Source organism: Thunnus albacares, chromosome 22 (genome assembly GCF_914725855.1).
Source record: "Thunnus albacares chromosome 22, fThuAlb1.1, whole genome shotgun sequence".
Taxonomy (NCBI): domain Eukaryota; kingdom Metazoa; phylum Chordata; class Actinopteri; order Scombriformes; family Scombridae; genus Thunnus; species Thunnus albacares.
The window spans coordinates 9,925,936-9,947,957 of NC_058127.1; the positions used below are offsets into that span (position 1 = coordinate 9,925,936).

The following is a 22,022-nucleotide window of genomic DNA, read 5'->3' on the forward strand; positions in this document are numbered from 1 at the left end:
TTCCTTCAGGGAGCTGGTCACCATGAGTGAAGACAACTGCAGCATATTTGAAAGCCTCCTCAGAAAAAGTCTTTCGTCTTTCCTCATGCGTTGTGAATCTCTCAACTTTAAGTAAAATGAGAAAAACATGAGGCCCAGGAGCGCACTCTATGATACGCCTCATCATCTCATTCCTCAGCTCCTCCTCCGACATGTCTAGGTCAAAGAAACCAGGAGTGTCGATCAAAGTGATGTTTCTTCCATTGACAGATCTGGTTTCTTTTGCACATTGACTTGTTCCAGAGTTTGGATCATGGTTTATCTTGAAGACATCCTCTCCGAATATGATGTTGGATGTACTGCTTTTCGCAGCTCCAGTTTTTCCCAGCAGGACAATTCTTCTGTCTGAGTTTAGAAAAGAATAATGAATCAGGATCAATAATATTATGCATATTGCTCTTGCTAGTTTTTGTGCATCACTATTCAGATTACACTGTGAGTGGAATAATTCTTTATGCACACATTAGTAAAAATCACAATAAAGAGGGACAGCACTTTCTAAATTAGGTTGCAGTCATAACTGGTAAATGAGGTCATGTAGAATCCTTGATTTTGGTTTGAATGTTTTTATCCACATGTGAAAAGTAGCTGAAGTTAACAAGTACACTAGCACTGTATTTGTAGAAATTTTTATGTAATTTCTTTTATGCTGGATGTTGTGAAATATTCATTTTTTTGGTTTGAGCAGATAATGTGGGTAAATAAGGGCAACAGATGGGAAAATCCTCCCCAAGATACATTTGCATTGATCACATTAGAGGACCAAGCAGATGAGGAGACATTGGTATGCTTCTTTTCCAGAAGGAGAGTTTTTATATATTTACACCTCAAATTCTTTACTCTGACATTTTCTCAAATTTAGACATATTTTGTTGAAAATATTTATATTTTTACTCGATTTTAAGATGCAGTACATTTGAATAATTGATACATTTTACAAGATAGATTTAAAGAATTATCGACTGTATAAGTTATGAATATGAAATATCTTTTATGATAAAACAATGAAACATGTTTAAAAATGAAGAAGAACATCTTGTACATCAAAACTGATCATTTCTCAACAATCAAAACAGATTTATTGTGTAATTTTGTAAACAGCTTTGAGGTTTCAGAGCACAAGTGTTCACAGATATATTTTTAAAAGCATAGTGATGCTTCTTCCATTGACAGATTTGGTTTCTGCTTCACAAAAATGTGTTTTCAAGTCATTAAAATGGTTTATTTTGAATGTGGCCTCTCCAAATATGGTGTTAGCCAGGCTACTCTTCCCAGCTCCAGTTTTCCCCAGTAGTACAATCCTCCTTGTGTTCAACCCTGAAAGAGAATTACTTTCTATTAGTAAAGCAGGTAACTTGTCCAAGTGGTTTTCACATTTATTGATTTTACTACAATAATTATTACAACTGTTACATTTTGGCTGAGTTACAGAAACACTTCAAACACAAGCAGGAGAGTTCTGCTCTGCTTTAAACGCTTTATAACTCTATAAAGACTCTAACAAGCCAATCAACTGCATTATTATGTTAAATATCAAACGTCAACTCAAATATTTAGAAAAAAGTAAAGCTAATGTTGAGTTATAATACTCTGGAGTAATGGTCATTTTGTAGATGTGAACTGTGAAATTCACAGTTTCCTATTTTTAATATGTTTGATAATAAATTAATCTGTAAGAGACCTGAGTAAACTGACATTAGGAACTTCTTAACTCTAATAATTCTGGGGGAATTATTTGATGGATACTGTCACATGTCACTGAAACTTGAAATAAGGATATAGAAAGTTAGAGGAATTAAGAAAAAGAAAAAAATATCACAGAAATAATGTTGACAAATATTTAAAGGAAAAATAAATAGCATTAAATGTAGTTTTTATTGTAACCCTAACCCTTCCTTAAAATGAAAACTAACAAACTAACAAGCCAGGTCTCACAAGGACAATACCTGATATTTAATAACCCTGGTGTGTTAAAACTTGATGAAATAAGATTTAAAGTAACATCTGTTACAAGTGTTATAAATGTATTATACAACAATAAAACCTCTGATTAGTAACTTGTCTATTCAGTTATTTCTTTTTTTTATAGAAAAACATTAACATAACAGTTAAAGGATACAGCTGAAGATACACTCTATACATACATTGTCAGCAAATGGCAATGTTACTTTAAACCTTATTTAATAGTTTAAAGATGTTACCTTATAATAGTGAAATATAATAAACAATAATTATTTAAAAAAAAAATCAAAATCCAGCAGGAATGGATGCTCACAGTATTTTATATCAGTTTTAATATAGCTGGGAATTGTGAGTTTCTTTCATTGGAGGAATTTAGTTTTAAATGGAGGTATTTGGTCTAAAGTTTAGTCCTCACTGTTAACACAACAGCTGAAATAAATAAACTCAATTTACCTTCCATGTTGTCAAAAACAGAGTTATGATCAGAAAATTCTCCCAATCCATGAGACGTCCTCATTGATTCTTTTCTCTTGTTCTCTTGCTCCGACTTGCCTCTGGCATTATTTTTTTCTACCTGTCTGACTTGTTTCCTGGCTGCAGGCTGATGAACACACACTGCACTTGTTTTCATGCAAGTACATTACACAGGAAATAATATACTACAAAATAGGCACCAATAATGACAATATTTTACCACAAATAGCTACATAACACAAACATGTCATGATACAGACAGAAATGTTTTGTAATTTCTCATATTTTTCCATATGTATTAATATAATGTTAATGCCACACAAAATGATGCACAGTGAAGGATCATTCTGTGGTGTCAACATACTGACTTAATCTTTTGCACAAATAAATTCAAACTTGTGAACATGCATTTGATTGTTTAATGTTTATTCATTGAAATGTACAGGATGAACTCGGGTTTTTACAGACTTAATTTTAATTTTCATTGAATTTGTTTACCTCCTCGTTCCATTTCTTCAGATATGATACTCTGACTCATATTGTGGCAAAGTAGACAAAGGCTTACGAGGTAAAGCATATAGTATAGTATAGTATATATAGTATATAGTATACAGTCTTATGTTTTAACTTAGATATGTGTGATGGAAACCTCTGGCTTGTTCAACCACTCTAGAAGACTAGAAGTAAAACTGTGTGTAGGAGCCAAATTTATATTTTACAGTCACAGTATTTAAACATTTATATTTCTTAATATTTTATCTATAAGTAGTGTTAACCACTTACATTTTTATGCATGTATATTATTAGTAGTAACAGTAAGGCTGAGCAAACTAGTGAGTATCACTGTACCAAAATCAATGAATGGAATAATGTCAGCTAACTACAAAATGTTTTAAGGCTACTTTATTTTCTCAATGGTCAGCCTACATAAAGGATACATTCATTTCTACCATAATGTCCAGTTTACTCCATCATAAGGGCATCTCATAGGGCTTCACTGTGAGGGCACTTCACCATGTTTTTCTGCTATACAGTATCAATCAATCAATCAGATTTTGCTTTTCAAATGTTACTAATGAAGAACAAAAATGTTGCTGTTGATGAATACACTGACTGATTATTGAAGCATGAACAAGCTGTTGTTGTTTATTTGTTTATTAGTATCAAATAGCAAATTTAAGCTGTGATCTGTGTCACTGTTGGTGGCTCAACATCAGTTATAATTCTATGATTTGGATCATGGTTTTATGAGGAAAGAGACACTTGAAACAATTCTTAATAATGAACAATTTTGGTGATGGATTGTTTCATTGTATAGCTATTAGAATTTCATTTTGAGAAAAAAAACAACAACAAAATAAGAGATTATATAAAAACAATAATAATTTAACACATAACCGAAACATTTTCCCTGTATCATTGGCAAAGAGTTGAAGCACAATCAGAATAACAAACACTTCAAAACATTTCAGTTACTAAGAGGGTTATACTCATGAAAATCTTAAAGATTCTCTCAAGAACTCTTATATACATCTAGTTTCAAAGAGCAACATTTTGAAATAATAAATCAAAGTCATTGACAGATATTAAAACCCCTTGATAGAATGATTTTAAAAGTCAAATGTTTGCTGTGTTCTTTGCTGCCTCCTCGACTGAGTCTGCTTGATCAGCTTCACAATATCCTATATGACCTCCTACTACTGCTCCTCTGGTAATATCAACTAACTAAAAAACATTACACCTCCTTTCATGCTTGTTAATCATGCTGTACACTGTCTGCGTCATCTCATTGGTGTAGTAGCCTCCTTTGTTTTCCTCCACTATCTTGTCTATGGTCTTGAGTAGCTCTGCCACCTGGAACTGGTTGCTCCTGTATTTATCCTGCTGGTTGTTCTTCCAGTATTTATTATCAAAGACGTGGCACCGGCCACCGCACTTCTTCACCAAATCACTCAGAACTTTATTCTGTTGGACAAACTCCTCAATTTTCTTTCTTTCGGGGAGCTGGTCACCATGAGTGAAGACAACTGCAGCATATTTGAAAGCCTCCTCAGAAAAAGTCTTTCGTATTTCGTCAATAACCTGCTTCTCATGGTTTGTGAATTTCTCAACTTTAAGTAAAATGAGAAAAACATGAGGCCCAGGAGCACACTCTATGATACACTTCACTACCTCATCCCTCAGCTCCTCCTTAGACTTGTCTAGGTCAAAGAAACCAGGAGTGTCAATCAACGTGATGCTTCTTCCAATGACAGATCTGGTTTCTGCTCGACATTCTCTTGTTTCAGAGTAGAGAGCATAGTTGATTTTGAAGACATCCTCTCTGAATATTGTGTTAGTTAGGCTGCTTTTCCCAGATCCAGTTTTTCCAAACAGGACAATCCTCCTTGTCTCTGTCAATAGAAGAGAATAATGTCTCATAATTAGTCATGTACATTTGTGTCTTGCTGCCTCCTCACAGTGTTATTTGGGTTCTGGGAGAGTTTTGTCCATTCTGGTTCTGAACAAAATGTTAAATCATATTTAACCAACTGAAAATTGTTTGCTTTGCTGATGGCAGAACTGAGTGAATCAACAGATTTATGTAAGAATATAAAGTAATTTATCTAATTATGTTATCATGGCTTTGTTATTCACCTGCATGTTTGACAGTTTATATTTTAAATATACAAGTACTTTGTGTTTTCAGTAATATAATACATTTTAAGTCAATAATGTTTGGATACATTTCATGTACATTTAGCAATTTTTTTTTTTTAACATTTTATAACATTTTTTGCTTGTGGCAGATTAATATTATGCTCAGAGGAACATAGACCTACACAGAATAACTGAGTGAAAATGTCTTGAGATTGAATCTGGTATATTTCTTTGCTTTGATTCTAGTGAGGTTCTGTGTCAACACACTACGATGAACAACCAGCAACAGAAAAAAAAAAAAGTTCTCATGAATTTATATTCCAGTTTCAGTGAGTGCTGCACCTCTTTTAGAGGTGTGGACTGGAGTTATGTTTAAACTAATTTTGAAAGTAAACTCTGAACGTTGCTTTTCATTCACCAAGGTCATTTTGTGCTCAGAGATTCAATAATACAATTATAGATAGTGGTTCCCTTTTAAATTTACATACAACCATAAAAGCAAGCTTGTCATTATTTTTGGCTTTACTTCTCTGTACCACGTGTTTAGACCTTAAAATATGTGGATTTATGATATTTGTCAGCATTTATGAAAACTGTGGCTGTTTTTTTGTGTTGTTTTATTGATATTTTTCAGTATCTTTGCTGCTTCATTTTTTCACATAACAAACACTGATAAACACTAGTCTGCCAGAGAAGTCTAGTAAAGCACTTGTACTTGTAAATCAGGAATTTGATCAGATTTAAGGACTGCTATGTTGCCGGCATTATACCAAACAACTTTTCAAACAATTTCGCTGTTGCAGACAAATTTCCACTGTTGGAACAAAATCATGAGAGTTTTGCTTGAATTGAGTCATCTTTGTGGTCAAAAAACTCAGTCTGAGCTGTCAGAGATTTGATTGGATGAAATCAAATGTTTAATATTATCAGAAGTCTTTAGTCTTGGCTCATGCAAATAGGGAAGTTCAATGACATGAACACTGTCAACACCCAATAGGGTCGGTGTACCCTTCCTCCAAAGCTTTGTTCAATTTGTTTGATAACAGGATAAACCAGGGGCAGATCTAGGATTTTTCTGAATCAGGGGCCATAAAGGGGCCACATTTTACACAGAGGGGCCAAGTACATGTCCTACATCCATGCACAATTCCTTATTCAGTAAGATGTATATTTAACCAGTCATTCCTTGTTTGCTGTTGGCTCTATAGCTTTGATCGAAGACACACATCATTCAGAGCTCGACATTAATGCTTGTCTGGGACAAGTGGATTTTTTCGTAGGACAAGTGGAAGAGAAATTCACTCGCCCCATCGGACAATTTAAGAGTCATACATTCATGGTATGTGTAGTGTTTCCCCTACCATTGCCTGACCCCCACCCCTCCTGAAAGAAACAACTAAAAACAAATGTAACTTATAGTAGCAGGATAGCAGGAGTGTGATAGGCTCGCACATGTTCATACTGTATGTGTGTTGCATAGACTGTATTATGGTATGTTGTAATCAGGGCTGTAGTGGAGACTAAACACACGTGAATGCTTTTTAGCCACATTTTAAATTCAGAAACAGTGTTTATGCACTTTCATCACTTTACAGCTGTTAGTGGCTCAGACTGGCTTCCTACTGCAGTTTCTGTTGTAGCTTCTAGGAGCACTCATTTTGTTTTTCCGAACACTGTATCCTTTTATGAGACACGGAGATAGCTGTTACTGTTAACACGGACCAACAAACTACGGCCCAACCCATGCGGCGCAGGTGTTTAAAACAAATGAACCCTCCGTGCTGAAGCTAGCAGGCAGATTGGGGCCATTTCATGAGACAGATGAATGAATCAGAGTTGAGAGGATGATATATGACATTAATTGACATGTGCAGCATCAAATAATAATCTGTTAGACAAAATACAACTAAGTAATAACTAGCAAAAACTCTTCAGTGGAGCTTGTAAAGTTTTTTAAATTGACATTAGCGGGTTTTTTTTACCGTCCAGTTTATCAGGTGCTGCTGTGTTACATTACAGTAATGTTAATGTAGCTGATAGTTTGGATAACTTGACTGCTGATACATTCCCTCTGTGTGCCATTTGTCCACAATTACTGTAATTAACACCATACAAGTTAAAGTTCGTTTTTATTAAGCTGTTAAAAGGCTGTTGATCTCAGTAACTGTTGTAACACAGCACTAAAATTGACAGATAGTTTCTGTTATTATGAAATGCTGATTCATCATTCATCTGAGTGATTCATCTATATGTCAAACTTGTCTTGATTTGGCTTTAAGTTTGAGCAAAAAGTTAATGTTGAGCCCTGACACTGAATATATAATACAAACTGTGCCTTGTTCAAGCACTCTGTGTACTTCAAAAAAGTTTAGAAAATAATTGTTAATCAATATGTAGTTTACTAAAGCTCCATTAACAACATTTACAGGATGAAAATATATACATACCATCAGATCCCAGGGAAGCAGAATAATTCTTTGACGGCTGCACAGGACCCTCTGCTCTACACTGGGAAACGTCTGTAAAGAAGCAAATGAAATAAGACTTACTTTACTCTTACTCAAATGTGAATGCACCTCATTTTCCATAACCTGACTGTCATCATGACATACACAAACAGTTATTACCTAAATGTTGATCCAGAAGTAATTTATAATCTAATTTATATTCTGGTCACTACAATAGAAGTTTTAAAGAAAAGACTCAATGCTTGAAATATTCAGTGAGAGCTCTGGTAGACATGAGAATCACTGCTCAGCAAAATAAAGCCATTAAACCTCATCACCTTGAGGAACAAGAATTCAGATATTTGCTTAAATAATCTCACATCAGTATATCTATTTGTGAACTTCAGTGCCATGTTATATAGAATGCAATTACTTTTACCTGTTGTCATTATCTTGCTGTGCCTAAATGTTTTCTGACCTGGTGAAGAGGGGTTGGAGCTGCCCTGGTCTTGACCTTGACTGGCTTCTGCTGGACTCTCTGTTGCTCTCTCTGTTACTCTCTTTGCTCTGACACTGCTCTGAGTCATATTCATTGGCTGGCTGGACGTCTGTTAAGCCAAAAACCACTGAATATCCACCTGTTCCCTCTCTTTTATACTTTCTATCTCTGCCAAACATTATAGTTAACACAAAAATGCAGATTACTAAGCACTGCATGGATTAACATAGTGGCATGCTGAATTCAAGCCGGGACTCACTTCAATAATACTTTTTCAAATGGGAGATGAGATATTTCCCTATTTCCGAGGTGTCTGGGACGCAGCATTAGTTTCATTTACTTAGCAATGACTGAAACATTATTTCAAAAGTAAGAAGTGTCTTTCAGATGGTGAGCCTGTGGGTGTAGGTAAACAAAAAAAGACCTAAGTTAACTAGCAACTGTACATACCAGCAAACACTCTCGATTTTTGCGGGAGTTTGCGCAGCTGCTCTCTGCGCTGGCAGTCCTTCATCCAGTCCTCTGTCCTCCGCTGCTGATGTGACGCACTGCATGCAGGTACCGCTGGTAGAGAGAGAGAGGAGGTACTGGTTTGTCTCAGCCAGTAGCTAAATTTACAACTTTGATAAACAGTTAGGCTACATACAGACAGCTTTCGTTGTGTAAAACAGGTGGTTTGATGAAGCACTTATTGACTCTCTACTCACAAAGGTTTTGTTGCACTTACATTAGCCTAACAAGTGTATCATCTACTCCAACAAAACGTTATCTTCCACCTAATGCCTAATGTTCAATAAACCTAAGTTCAGTAACTGAAGCAAGTAAACGCTCTTTCACACGTTAACACAAACTAATGTGGGGAATGTTCATTTACTATAGGGTTTCTGTGGAGGATGAAACTCTGTGCGCCATTGTGCGCTTTCGCTCTCTGTGCAGTCTCATGGTGCGTTCAACTCACATCGGAATAACCAGATTCCTGCCTCTGATATTCAGGTCATATCGGAATTACCAGTTCCCACTTATAAATACGATTCTCATTAACATGCAAGCTGCATCCCAGTCATAAACATGGGAATCTTTCCCATTATTACCTCCCCCCACATGACGTAAACGAAGCATCACTGTAGTTACAAAAAGTGTTTGAGGTGCCACAGTTTGTGATGTTTACTCATCTGTAAAGAGTCAAGCGACAAGTGACAGGGCAGGAGCACTTCAGGGGCCAATGAGATTTCAGCTGTGGCCAGTGCCAGTCTGGCCCCGCCCCTGGATCTGCCCATGTGGATAAACCATGGATGTATAAAGAGAACTGGATACAGGAAGAGCTCCAGGCTTTGAAGCAGATTTGACATAGCGGCCAAACCATGTAATTACAGCGTCATGTGATGCACACTGGCCCAAAAACACTTTTTCCATAGACAGTAAATCAGCGGATAAATTTTTCTGAGTGTCACAACCCTCATGAAATGACTTGTCTCACTATCAGACAACTTGTCTTGTTTGTAGGCGAGTCTCGTCGGTTTTCTCTCTAGATGCACATTTTGCGGAGGCGCCAACTCATGAGGAAGACTCTGTGTTTATGTAAACATACACAGCCTGGTTGCCAGAATAAAACGCTGGCATTGTACATTTCTGCAAACCACAGAAACTTTGAGTATCTACGTTTCAACATGTGTAATACATAGCGTATTAACATTTCAACAAAACGTATCATATCAACATTTCCAAAATACGTATCATATCAGCATTTCTAAAGTGATGTAGTTCACACACATCATTCTAGAACATGCGCTTCAACAAGCAGCAAAGTCTAGGAGCTCTAAGTTTTTGCTGAATTTTGCTTTATTTTTGTTGTGTTTTTGTTGTTTTTTGTTGGTTGCTGATGGATGTTTCTGTGGGGAGAAGAGTTTCCAGGGAAGAGCTTCTTTCATTGAGGCGGAGCAAATCTGGAGGATACCACCCTCTTATACCTGAGATAAAGAAGTTTTTTCGTGGTTGCCGTGCTGGTGCAAAGGTGAAGGCCAGCAAATGGAGATATAAGCCCTTTCTGCCATCGGTCATTATGGGAAATGTCAACTCTCTGCCCAACAAAAGTGATGAGCTGGAGATAGACTCAGAAAGTATACTGTGAGTGCAGCATCATGTGTTTTACTGAAACCTGGTTGAATCAAAACATCTCTGATTCCTGTGTGGGACTACCTGGTTTCACTCTCATACGGATGGACAGAGACACTAAAGCTGGTGGAAAGAAGAAAGGAGGAGGACTGGCTTTATTTGTGAATCAGAGATGGTGTAATCCTTGGAATATTACTTTCAAGGAGAAGATTTGCTGTCCAGATATTGAATTATTGGCAGTTGGTATGACACCATACTATGTACCAAGAGAATTGCGTCATATCATAACACTACTTGTGTTTATTCCTCCCAAGATAACTACTGAAGTTCCATGTGAAGTTCTCCATGAAACTGTTGCCAGGATACAGACTAAACATCCTGAGGCACTTGTATTAATATCTGGAGATTTCAACCATGTTAAACTGTCTTCCCACCTGACTGGATTTATACAGTTTGTTAATTGTCCTACCAGAGAAAGTAAAACACTTGATCTGCTATATGCCGATGTCAAAGAAGCTTACAGAGCTACTGCCTTACCACCACTGGGCCGGTCAGATCAAAACCTGGTTTTTCTACAGACCTGCGACAAGCCCTGTGTGCTGAGTCAGCCTACAACTACCCTCACAGTCAGGAAATGGACACCTGAGGCTAGTGAGGCTCTAAGGGACTACTTTGAATGCACAGATTGTGTGTCCAAGGCTACTTAAAGACTGTGCTGCCCAATTGTGTCAACCTCTCCAGAAGATCTTCAACCTGAGTCTACATTTGAGGCGGGTCCCGGCTTTGTGGAAAACATCTTGTATTGTACCGGTACCCAAAATAAAATGTCCGGCTGAACTAAAAGACTACAGACCGGTGGCCCTTACGTCGCACATCATGAAAACCCTGGAGCATCCGCTTCTACACCTACTGAGGCTTGAGGTCAAAGACAAACCCGATCCCCTGCAGTTTGCATACAATAAACACATTGGAGTGGATGATGCTGTCCTTTACATGCTCCACCGTGCCCTCTCTCATCTGGAGGAATCAGGCACTTATGTAAGAATCATGTTCTTTGATTTTTCAAGTGCATTCAACTCCATCCAACCCATCATACTCAAAGACAAGCTCAGAGAGATGGGAGTTGATCCCTCCTTTGTTTCCTGGATCACTGATTACCTGACAGAAAGGCCACAGTTTGTTAGGTTGGGGAACTGTGTTTCTGGGACGGTAATGAGCAGCACGGGGGCTCCACAGGGGACTGTACTGGCTCCATTCCTGTTCACATTGTATACCTCAGACTTCAAATACAACTCTGAGTGTCCTGCCATATCCAGAAATACTCGGATGACACTGCTATTGTAGCGTGTATCAGGAATGGACAGGAATCCGAATACAGGGATCTGATAACAGCCTTCAGTGACTGGAGTCGAAAAAAATGCCTTCAACTGAACACCTCAAAAACAAAGGAAATGATTGTGGATTTCCGCAGGTCTAAGCCCCCTCTGGAGCCGTGAAAATCTGTGGGGTGGACATTGAAGTGGTGCATACCTACAAATATCTAGGAGTCCTTATGGATGACAAGGTGGACTGGTCCTCTAACACCGACACCCTCTACAGGAAGGGGCAGAGCCGCCTGTTCTTCCTGCAGCCACTGAGGTCCTTTGATGTGTGTGTGGAAATGATGACCATGTTCTACCACACGGTGGTGGCCAGTGCACTCTTTTTTTCTGCAGTGTGCTGGGGAGGCAGCCTTACAGACAAGAACACCAAGCAATTAGGCAAGCTGGTCAAAAAAGCGGGCTCAGTGCTGGGCAAGAGATTGGACCCGCTAAGATCTGTGGTGGAGAGAGGCACACTGAACAAACTGAAAGCTATAATGGACAATAGCAGACACCCTCTCCACAGCCTCCTGGAGCAACAGAGGAATAGCTGTAGCAGTCGGCTGCTCTCATTGTGCTGCAGAATGGAGCATTTCAGGAGATCCTTTGTCCCCACAGCAATAAGCAATTCATCTTGAATTGACTGAATAGTTTTTTGTTTTTTTATATTTGATTTTGATGAGCTTTTGACAATTTGAATTTCCCTTCGGGGATCAATAAAGTTCTATCTATCTATCTATCTATCTATCTATCTATCTATCTATCTATCTATCAATGAAATCTATGTTGGGCCTCAACCATGGGGTCAGACGAAGGCAGGCCTACATGTAAAATCTGAGGCCTGGCTACGAGGCCTCCTCTTTCCTTTGTTCCCTGAAACAAAGAAGCAGCACCGAAATGCCGCCCTCAGACTCCATTTCCCCTGATGCTTTGCAAGTTCGCACCTAAGTGTGAACTCAGCAGCAAGCCTCAGGCTCTCATCTCTGATTGGCAGCTGATATGGAAACAAGTCTCGTCCCTTTCCAGTGTGTCTGCACTAAGAGAAGGTCCGCTTTTTCTGTCAGTCAGATTACCAATGGAGGTGAATTGTGCACATGTGCTTGCCCCCCTTTTCTTTTGGAGCTGTTTGCAACCCAGCACTCTTACTTTGCCTGCGGAAGGAAGACAGGATTTTCTTCACATAGACGTGGATAACTTCTACGCCCCGTTGTCTACCAACTGAGTCGACCATCCTGAGTTTCTTTGCTGCCCCACCGAGAAACCAGCTGCCGTCAGCCTCGAAGAAATAAGGACAACACCACCAGTACTACACACCAGAGGACCCGTGCTGGATCTCACTGACGGACTCACACACACACACACACACACACACACACACACACACACACACCGGTTCGCTTCTGAGAGCAATACAAGTAAGGCTCTGTTTGCACCTTGCATTAACATCCATCTTGGGTGATCCAATCACAAGTGGACAGCTCTAAGTAGAGGTGTGAATGCACCCAAGATGCATTGAGGAGGCATTGAGATCCTATCACTCAGATCACAGAGGTGGTATGGGCCACATGTGGCCACATTCATTTAGCAGTGTAAACACAATTCATCCTGGGCCACATTGAATGACCGCCTATTCAACTGACATCCTCTATTATTTTCCGGCAGACTAGGCACGGGAAAGGCACTGCAGCCTCCCGGTCCGTAAACCCTCCGTCCAAAGCTGTTCAACTTGTTTCATAACAGGATAAAGAAATGCATTATTTTGTTTTTGCATTTTACCCCTAACTCATTTTCCTCATCAAATCGACAATTGGAATAGAAATTAAACTCTTTTTTTTTTCAATTAAAAATCATTTTTCACTTCTCTGTCTAAAAAATATTTCAGAAGCTAAACGTTGCTGGATAGTCCTCTGTCCTGTCAAGTTGATAATTACATTTTTAGTTTTGCTGTGCTGGTCGACACAAAGGCTGCTTTACTCCAAACAGTTTCACTGTACCTGAACCTAGACTGTTTATATAACAGCTGATCTATTGGATGTGTAGAAGAACACAGAACATTAATTAACATTAATTCCTGACTGATGCTGTCGGCATGTTGGAGATTTAAATAATCAATGAGATTATGCTGCTGTGCCTCCTGTGTAAATGCGCACAGCGTCTCTCAATGGAGACACAGCTGCGGGGAGATCGCTGCATATAACTCTGTATTTGTTATCTATCTATCTATCTATCTATCTATCTGTTCAGACATGGCGCTAGAGTAAATTGATACGATGGGCATTCGATTTTCATGAGGGGGCACAATGCACTGTATATTTGTTTATCCTGTTATCAAACAAGTTGAACACAGCTTTGGACGAAGGATACACGGACCCTCACTCCTCCAACCGGTTAAGAACAGCAGCAAATGTGGTCTCTGCAAACGGAAATGATGTACGTGTTTATTTGCATAAAGAGCGGGGAAGTGAGATCTGATCACAAGTGGTCACTCAAGACGCATGTTAATGTCAGCTGTAAACAGACGTACTTGAAACTGTCCATTCATGATCGGATCAGCCGAGACGATACCAGGTGTAAACAGGGCCTAAGAGGTTGTCTGGGCAGAGACAATATTAGATTTGTGTGTTTTATAAGCTTAGTGCTTGTAATTTTGTTGTGCGATTTAACGGACCACTGTGTCCTGTTTTCTGCTATACTCTGAGGAGTATTTGAAGTTACTGCCTGTTTAGTTTGTGTTCACCATGCTAGACTGTTTGTGTTGTCCCACTTGGGACTGCTGTGTTTGTGTCACCGTGAGTGAAAAGTAAGTTGCTTTGTCAGTTCACAACCAGACAACATGCGGACACATTACCGTCCTTACACGCACTCTCTATACTATATAAAACTTAACAAAAACTATATATAAAATTATCTATAAAACTTAAACAACAAAATAACTCTTAACTAATCTACCTATCTTAACTAATCTATCAAAATGTAGTTATAAAATGATTAATTTTAGTTAAAAAAAAAAACAACAAAACAAGAACAAAACAGGAAACTATGTTTAAATTGTAAATGTAACAGACCAGCAACAACAAAAACCATTTTCAGATACTTTGTTCTTATGTTCTACATCGCCACTTTAGTGGAAGGAGTTCATCATTTCTTTTTATTTTGTTCTTCAGCTCAGGGCAGGAATCCACAAATCCTTTAAACTGCAATGTGGAATCTTTTAGGGTTTTCCCTTCAGTGCGGGTGGACACACCAAAGTTTTTCCCTCCTGAAGCTATATCCACCTGTAATCACAATTATTGAAGTCTATTACAGTATAGTGAAGTCTAAAACACACATGCACACAATTCTTACATAACAGCATTCATTACATTACCCCCCCCCCCCCCCCCCATCCACACACCCATAATTAAAAATGATAGTTTCAAGTTATTCTGATATTACATAATTTGTAGTAGTGAATAACAGTTTAAAAAACAAGCACGATGGCACCACACAGGTATAACATTTTCACATACAGTGCACATACTGTACCTCGGCAATGATGCTTGTCAGAGCCATCGTTGTTCTGTCCACATGATCCATGGTTTCAAGGCCTGGGACACACAGAGATTGATTTTGTTTTGAGATTTGATTCTGTATGTTTTTCAGGACATACTCATGCCTGTGTATGACCCGCTCAGGTGTAGTCAAGTGTTATATTTCTTTCCTGTACTTGTTAGGTGTTAGGTAATAAACAGTACTGTGCTCTAGGTTTAATACATAGTACAAACTATAACTCACTGTATATTAAATAAAAAACAGACATTACTCCCTAAAGTAGAGTAAACCATGCCATCTAAGGTAACATATTCCTTCAGCATTTAATTTAAAACAGCATGGACCATGTGAGTTTACATTCTGGCCACAGAAGTAACTTGTACAACCTTCTTGCCGAAGTCCGCCTAGCATGGTGGCTAATTAGCGATTAGCATAACTCGTGATTAGCATGCTAATACACATGAATTTAGTTGTTAAGACTTTGCCATAAGGCAGGCAACACATTACGATAAGACAAACAATGTTGCACGTCATAAATAGGTGATTTGAAGCTAGTGAATGCAAAGAGTGAACAACTGACTCTTGTTTTGTTGGGTTTTTTTTTAACTAAAATTAATCATTTTATAACTACATTTTGATAGATTAGTTAAGATAGGTAAATTAGTTAAGAGTTATTTTGTTTAAGTTTTATAGATAATTTTATATATAGTTTTTGTTAAGTTTTATTTAGTACAATTTATATAGAATATTTATATTGTATAATAGTTTATATAGTTAAGAAGTTATAAATGAATCATATTCTATTTAATCATGTTCAATAATGTTTTCTCATTGTCTGTTCAAAATGTTGGTCCGGTGTGTTGTTAATGACACGTTGCATGTTGTTAGATTGTTACATGAAAGGTAACAGAACCAAACAGCTAAGTTACTAACATAATACAGCCCGCTCCCTGTTGTTACCATGTACTTATAGGGTAACTAGTCTGTACCTACAGAGTAAGACTGGGAGAATAGCACATATGTTGTGATTTATGTGTAATGAAAGAATAAAATCATTTTCACAACTTCCTGCATACCTTATTGTGTAATTAAAGATATACTATGTATATTATTACATTACTGTATTGTTATTTTTTCATCCTCGGATGACAATACAAGCCTTTCATAGCTGTGCACTGGAGAGAGGTAAGTTTGCCTGTTATGAGCTGCTGCAGTGCTGGACCAACATGGCTGCTAGGAGCCAATTTTCAAAAGTATAGACCCATTTCTCGACTTGTTCTATTCAATTTCATACAATGAAGTAGAAGACATCAGCATAATAAATCTCTTGAGTGTGGGTGAAGTTTGCCTGTCAAACACACATGGATAAAAAAATGATTGTCATAACTGCCATGAGCAAAAACATTTGATTTTAGTACACATATACACATGTAACATACTGATTCATACGAGGAAGTTACACCGTAAGTTCCGGGAAGGTACATGGTAAATGTTGTGAAGTTACACTTTAAAACACCAATTGTTACTCCCTTGTTTCTCATTGTTTTGTTTTCTTCCGCTGTACCTACATTTAAGTACCAGTAAGAACCAGAAAGTATTTTATATGTACGTATTCATACAAGGAAGTTACACCGTAAGTTCCGGGAAATTACATGGTAAGTGATGGGAAGTTACACCGTAAAACGCGGGCTGTATTATAAAGTGTTACGAAAATATCTTTTATGATTAAAAAATAAAAAATGCAAGAACATCTTGTGCATCAAATTTCTCAACAATCATAACAGATCTATTGTGGAATTTTGTAAACAGTTGTGAGGTTTAAGAGCACTACTGTTCACAGATACATTTTTTTTAAATGCATAGTGATGCATCTCAGGTGGTAAAACTGTATACACAGTCAAAACTTTTGATTAACTTTTGTGCTCAGAGCAAACAAAATATCAGAAGTGAAAAGAATTAACTCACCGGCCATGTTGTCAAAAAGAGCAACTGCAGAGTGACAATGAAGATGACAAGACTGCCTGTGTGACTATGTTTCTCTTTTACACTTATTTATCAGGCGCAGTGTGGGGCGGACTTAAGGTAAGGCAAGTAGGAAACTGTCTTGAGCCCCAAATGAAAAGGGATCCTAAAAGCTATAAATTTATTATGATGTTTAGATACGAACCCTATAAAATTATGTTGCTATTCTAACTCATTACAGCCAGAAATAACTTTTTTTGTTTGTTTTTTTAAGAAATCATTTTAATTGTGCTACTCCCCCGTACACTACAGATTAATGGACTGTTCCATAACCGGAAGAACCACTGTGACTGCAGCACATCACAGTAAGGATTCCAAAAGACGCAACAGAAGCAGTCTCTCTTTCTGTCCGTGGTTACAGCACACGTGCCTAAATGATCGTAATACTAACCAGCTGCTGCTGCTGTTGCTGTTTTTTCTTATTTTCAGAAAGTCAAACCAGGCAAAGCTCCCACTTAATAACATTTTGATTGTATCAAAATGTTAACAGTAATAGGTTGTTTTATGTGTAATTGAAGGGAACATTCTTGGGATAATTTAGGTATAAGGTTTGAAAGTAAAACTTGTTATTATTGTATGGGGGTCTAATGGATTAGAGAACCTTATCTCACGGTGCACAATGTCAGTAAAGAAAAAAAAGTACAGAATGACAGTTGCCTGAATCTGCTACATAACTGCTGTTATGTTTCCATAAAGGTGATAGATAGAGCAACAATAGCATGTTGTTATTGTCTTTTAACTGCATTATGAAATCACAAATCACATGTGCTTTCAAATTAAATATTTATTGGTTTAACTAAAAACTGTATTTGCTCAAATTACATTCTGTTACAACTTTGTTATCAAGACAAAAGAATGTATTTTAAGTATTTTTTTCCAAAACGTTATAAACAAAAGATTTTTAAAAAAAAGGACATTGAAGAAATCTATGTTTTAGGTTGTGATGAAATCAAAGTGACGAAGCTTCCCCATCAGTAACTGAAGAGTTTCTGTGTGTCTCAGATACAGTAAATACGTTTCTCCTGCGTTCCAGTGTCTTTGACTTCATTGGATTCTAACAGCATTACATGCTAACTTTGATTTTTCCACACCATCATGTAAAATATTTCATCTTCTGATCTTTTATGACATAACAACTCACATTAGAGGTTAAATACTGTCATTGCAGATATCTAGGCATTTATTTTAAACTCAAACATGCACATACATACTGCAAGCAAGCCATTTGAGCTTTCCTTGTTTCAACAGGACATCTCATTTCACCATCACACTGTATAATTAGACACCAAAGAGAAAGATTCATGTCTATTTTGTAAAAAATACAAAGCCACTCAAGCTCTTAGCCTCTTTTTTCTGTTCTTCATCACTCAATATGTCTCCCTCCTTCATTCCCTTTCTTCCTAGACAGTGACAGACAGTAGCCTGGTGGTGTAGGCCAGGTCAGCGAGGTAAAGCAGGAAGTTGATCACCGCCACTGATCAGTTTTGGACTGAGATGAGATTATGGTAGCGTATGGAATCAAATAATGGTCATAAATATTTTGAGCTTGAAGACAATGAAGACAACAACTCCCATGATCCCACGCTACTTCAACCATCATCAAACTCTGTTTTTTGTTATTGTTTTGATTGAGAGACCCCTATCAGCTGAAATTACATATTGTGTGTTTAGATTAATTAATTATTAAAATAACACTAATTAAATGCATCTGTTTTTCCTATTTGTGAGTCACTCAGCTGATGGGATGAATGTAAATGATTAAATTAAAAATATAAGACACTTGAAAACATATGAAGAATTTGCTGATTTATTGTTAAATTGTACATTTATATGCAAACAAACAAACTGAAAATTAAATGAGAATTATGGAGGGATCACATCCAAACACCCATTGTCACTTCATAATCATTTCAGATAAAAATGTATCAGGGAAAATAAAAATACCTTTTAATTCATGATGAATTTATGATTCATGGTTATCATTTACAACAACTCTCAGTTGATCACATTATTAACTAGAAAATGCAATTTCTATAGAAATTGCGTGTGATTGCTGAAAGTGAATTTAGATTGCATAACTGGAAGCTGAACACTATTGAAAAATCTAGCAAGATTAAAATCCCCATGTTTGTAAGACAGACATGCTATGCACTGAGCTAACATGTCACACAGCAATGCCAGGCCAGATTCTGCTATTTAGTCTGTCAATTCATCCTTCAACTCTACTGAGCTCTGCCCTAAGAGGGGCTCGAACTCACAACCTTTGGATCAAAAAAGAAGTGACAGGAGCTTAAACCACTAGACTACTCAAACTGGAAAAGATGTATTTAACAATAATAGCAATCCATACTTTAGATAATAATGTTAAAGTGAGCTAGAGAGGAATTGACTTATGGTACATGATAGAGATGTAAAGCAACTTTGTACATGACAGCAATATTATGAGGAGCACTGCAGAGAGCGGGTATTGAACACAAAACCTTGTCATCTAAGGGGTAGCTGATCATGAAAACAGTGTTCTAAACCACTGAGCCAACAGACATTCCCAGTAATGAAAGGAAAAAAATCTCCATTTTGATGATGAAAATGTATTTGTCTCAAACTAGAGCTTGAAGCCCAGAGATTTGTACATCATTAGTGAAAGCAAGACTAGTTTAACATGAGAATGAATGATATGTGTAAAAAGTGTTTGAAGGAAGAGAGAATCTGTAAGTTTAAGAAACCGGAGTGAGAGGAGACACACATCCTGCAGACTGTATTGCAGTCAATGAGAACATGACAGGGACTCTCTATCAATTAAGGTTCAGATCTCAAAAACTATAAGTCCTATGTGAAATGTATTTACATTTTGAGAGAGAGGAGGCTTGTGGCAACATACTGAGGCAAGATATGTGCTTGAGGAGTTAAAATTGTGGGAGTGACAGCAGTTTAGAAAAAACATTTCCGGTCTAAAACTATCTGTGCTCTCCACTGTGCCTGATCACATGACACACTGGTGAGACCTGAAAAAGTCTTCAAAACCCCTTACTTTGGGCTTAAATTGCTGAAAAACTACAAAAGATATCACTAAACAATCTGATAACTTTGAAAGTTCAAAGTTTTGTGAACTTTTTAAAGTTTGAATGGCATCTGTACGATAAGGGACTTCCGAGCAGTTGAGTGTCAAAGTGACCAAGGTTCCAACTCAGTTGAAGGGTTCGTCCCATAGACTGCCATTATAAATTTTAATGTTTTAAAAAATTATATAAAATCGCTGAAACATGTTACATTTCAGAAAAATACAAGCACACATCTGCTGAATGAGTTGCACAGATTGACAGTTGAATGTTTTTTATAGCATAAAGTATGCAGCAGTTGAAACGCAGCAAAAAACGTACGGAAGAAAAAACAGGATGTACTGTGATAAATGCATGAATGACAATTTCCAAAGAAACAGGTTGAAGTGAAACCTGATGTGATGCTTAACTAAATAAATAATTATGACACACTGACTCTGCAGCTGACAGACTGTGACTGGGAGACACTGCATATTGTGTCCAGTGTAAAGAAAACTAAAATATACATTATTTGTGTTTCTTACAATCATTTAGACATTTCCTTTTTTATTGTTGCATAATAAATTTATAATTGAGCAGCAAACAGAAATAAAAGCAAATCATCATCATGTCTCAACAACCACTTTCAGATTTTAGATCAAAACATGCCCTGTTTGTTTACAGTAAACAAGACATTACAGAAGATAAGACAGGATGTACAGTAATGAATGCATAAATGACAATTTCCAGAGAAACAGGTTGAGGAGGAACCTGATGTGATGCTTAGTTAAATAGATTAAAACATTAATTACTGCTAGACTAACTTCTTATTTCATTCTGCTTCAATGTTCATTCAAATTTGTTGGATTGTATGTTCTATCGTATTAATCAGAAAGTTTGTTCAAAACATCATCAAACGTCTTCTGTATTGCCTCCACTGGTGTAATTGCTACCTCAACTACCTTTTCTATTGCACTGACTGGTGGAGACACTCTTGCTGTCTCGGCTATTTGTTCTTCTACCACTGTTGCTAGTGGTGTTGCTACTACTTGTTCATCAAATAGTGGTATACCTCTGTTAATTCCTTCACGAATTTTGACTTGATCAACACAGCTGAGACAGTTGCAAATAATCCAGCAATGATCGCCAAACGCACAAAGCCTCTAATCCATGTCCGTGGTGCTTTGTTCAAACGCTTCTCAAGGACTCTGCTTTTAGCCTGCTGTCTGATCTCTTCCTGTGTCATGTTTCCTGATGACAGTCTGATGCACTCTTCCTCTTTCTGTATTTCTCTCTCCACTGTTTGCAGCATTTCATTGGTGTAGTAGCCTCCATTGTTTTCCATTACTATCTCTTCTATGGTGTTGAGTAGCTCTGCCACCTGGAACTGGTTGCTCCTGTATTCATCCTGCTGTTTGTTCTTCCAGTATTTATTATCAACAACGTGGCACCGGCCGCCGCACTTCTTCACCAGATCACTCATATGCTCACTTTCATTGACAAACTCCTCAATCTTCATCCCTTCTGGGAGCTGGTCACCCTGGGTTAAGACAACTGCAGCATATTTGAAAGCATCTTCAGAGAAATATTCACACATTTTTGTGATGACAGCTTTCTCCTGCTTGGTGAATTTCTCCACTTTAAGCACAATGAGAAAAGCATGAGGCCCAGGAGCGCACTCAGTGATACACCTCACCATCTCAGGCTTCATGTCCTCCTCAGACCTGCCTGGGTCAAAGAAACCAGGAGTGTCGATCAAAGTCATGCTTCTTCCATTGACAGATTTGGTTTCTGCTTCAGAAAAATGTGTTTTCAAGTCATTAAAATGGTTTATTTTGAATGTGGCCTCTCCGAATATGGTGTTAGCTAGGCTGCTCTTCCCAGCTCCAGTTTTCCCCAG

The 22,022-nt window shown here is 37.6% G+C and overlaps 3 protein-coding genes and 1 long non-coding RNA gene across 5 annotated transcripts in view; all 4 read right to left on the reverse strand.

Annotated features, from left to right (window-relative positions):
• LOC122973946 (GTPase IMAP family member 7-like) overlaps positions 1 to 17,098 on the reverse strand; it is a 38,266-nt gene extending 21,168 nt beyond the window's left edge. The window contains exon 1 of the mRNA XM_044341765.1: positions 17,031 to 17,098. Coding sequence (XP_044197700.1) covers positions 17,031 to 17,037 — 7 coding nt within the window. The 5' untranslated portion in view covers positions 17,038 to 17,098. The remainder of the gene's footprint in view (positions 1 to 17,030) is intronic.
• LOC122973945 (GTPase IMAP family member 7-like) lies at positions 3,441 to 8,742 on the reverse strand. Of its 2 annotated transcripts, XM_044341761.1 has the most exons (4): positions 8,512 to 8,579; positions 8,041 to 8,170; positions 7,563 to 7,634; positions 3,441 to 4,868 (listed from the first exon to the last, which is right to left on the reverse strand). In XM_044341761.1, the coding sequence occupies exons 2-4, from the start codon at positions 8,153 to 8,155 to the stop codon at positions 4,201 to 4,203; spliced, it is 855 nt and encodes a 284-aa protein (XP_044197696.1). In that variant the 5' UTR covers positions 8,156 to 8,170; positions 8,512 to 8,579; the 3' UTR covers positions 3,441 to 4,200. The 2 variants fall into 2 exon arrangements, with proteins under 2 accessions (XP_044197696.1, XP_044197697.1); XM_044341762.1 differs by lacking the exon at positions 8,041 to 8,170 and having other exon boundaries at positions 8,512 to 8,742.
• A 976-nt stretch (positions 17,099 to 18,074) lies between the features above and the next one.
• On the reverse strand, positions 18,075 to 19,724 carry LOC122973958. The gene is made up of 3 exons (XR_006400181.1): positions 19,691 to 19,724; positions 19,078 to 19,079; positions 18,075 to 18,198 (listed from the first exon to the last, which is right to left on the reverse strand). It is a non-coding gene; the product is annotated as an uncharacterized LOC122973958 (long non-coding RNA).
• A 1,324-nt stretch (positions 19,725 to 21,048) lies between these two features.
• The window catches only part of LOC122974477 (GTPase IMAP family member 8-like), a 41,506-nt gene continuing 40,532 nt past the window's right edge, over positions 21,049 to 22,022 (reverse strand). The window contains exon 8 of the mRNA XM_044342511.1: positions 21,049 to 21,656. Within this exon, the coding sequence (XP_044198446.1) occupies positions 21,168 to 21,656 (489 nt within the window). The 3' untranslated portion in view covers positions 21,049 to 21,167. The remainder of the gene's footprint in view (positions 21,657 to 22,022) is intronic.

Coding starts and splice junctions, on each gene's coding strand:
- LOC122973945 (XM_044341761.1), bottom strand. CDS start 8,155: ATGAATATGACTCAGAGCAGTGTCAGAGCAAAGAGAGTAACAGAGAGA. Junction 7,635..8,040: donor CTCCAACCCCTCTTCACCAG/GTCAGAAAACAT, acceptor GCTTCTTTACAG/ACGTTTCCCAGTGTAGAGCA. Junction 4,869..7,562: donor TGCTTCCCTGGGATCTGATG/GTATGTATATAT, acceptor TTCTATTGACAG/AGACAAGGAGGATTGTCCTG.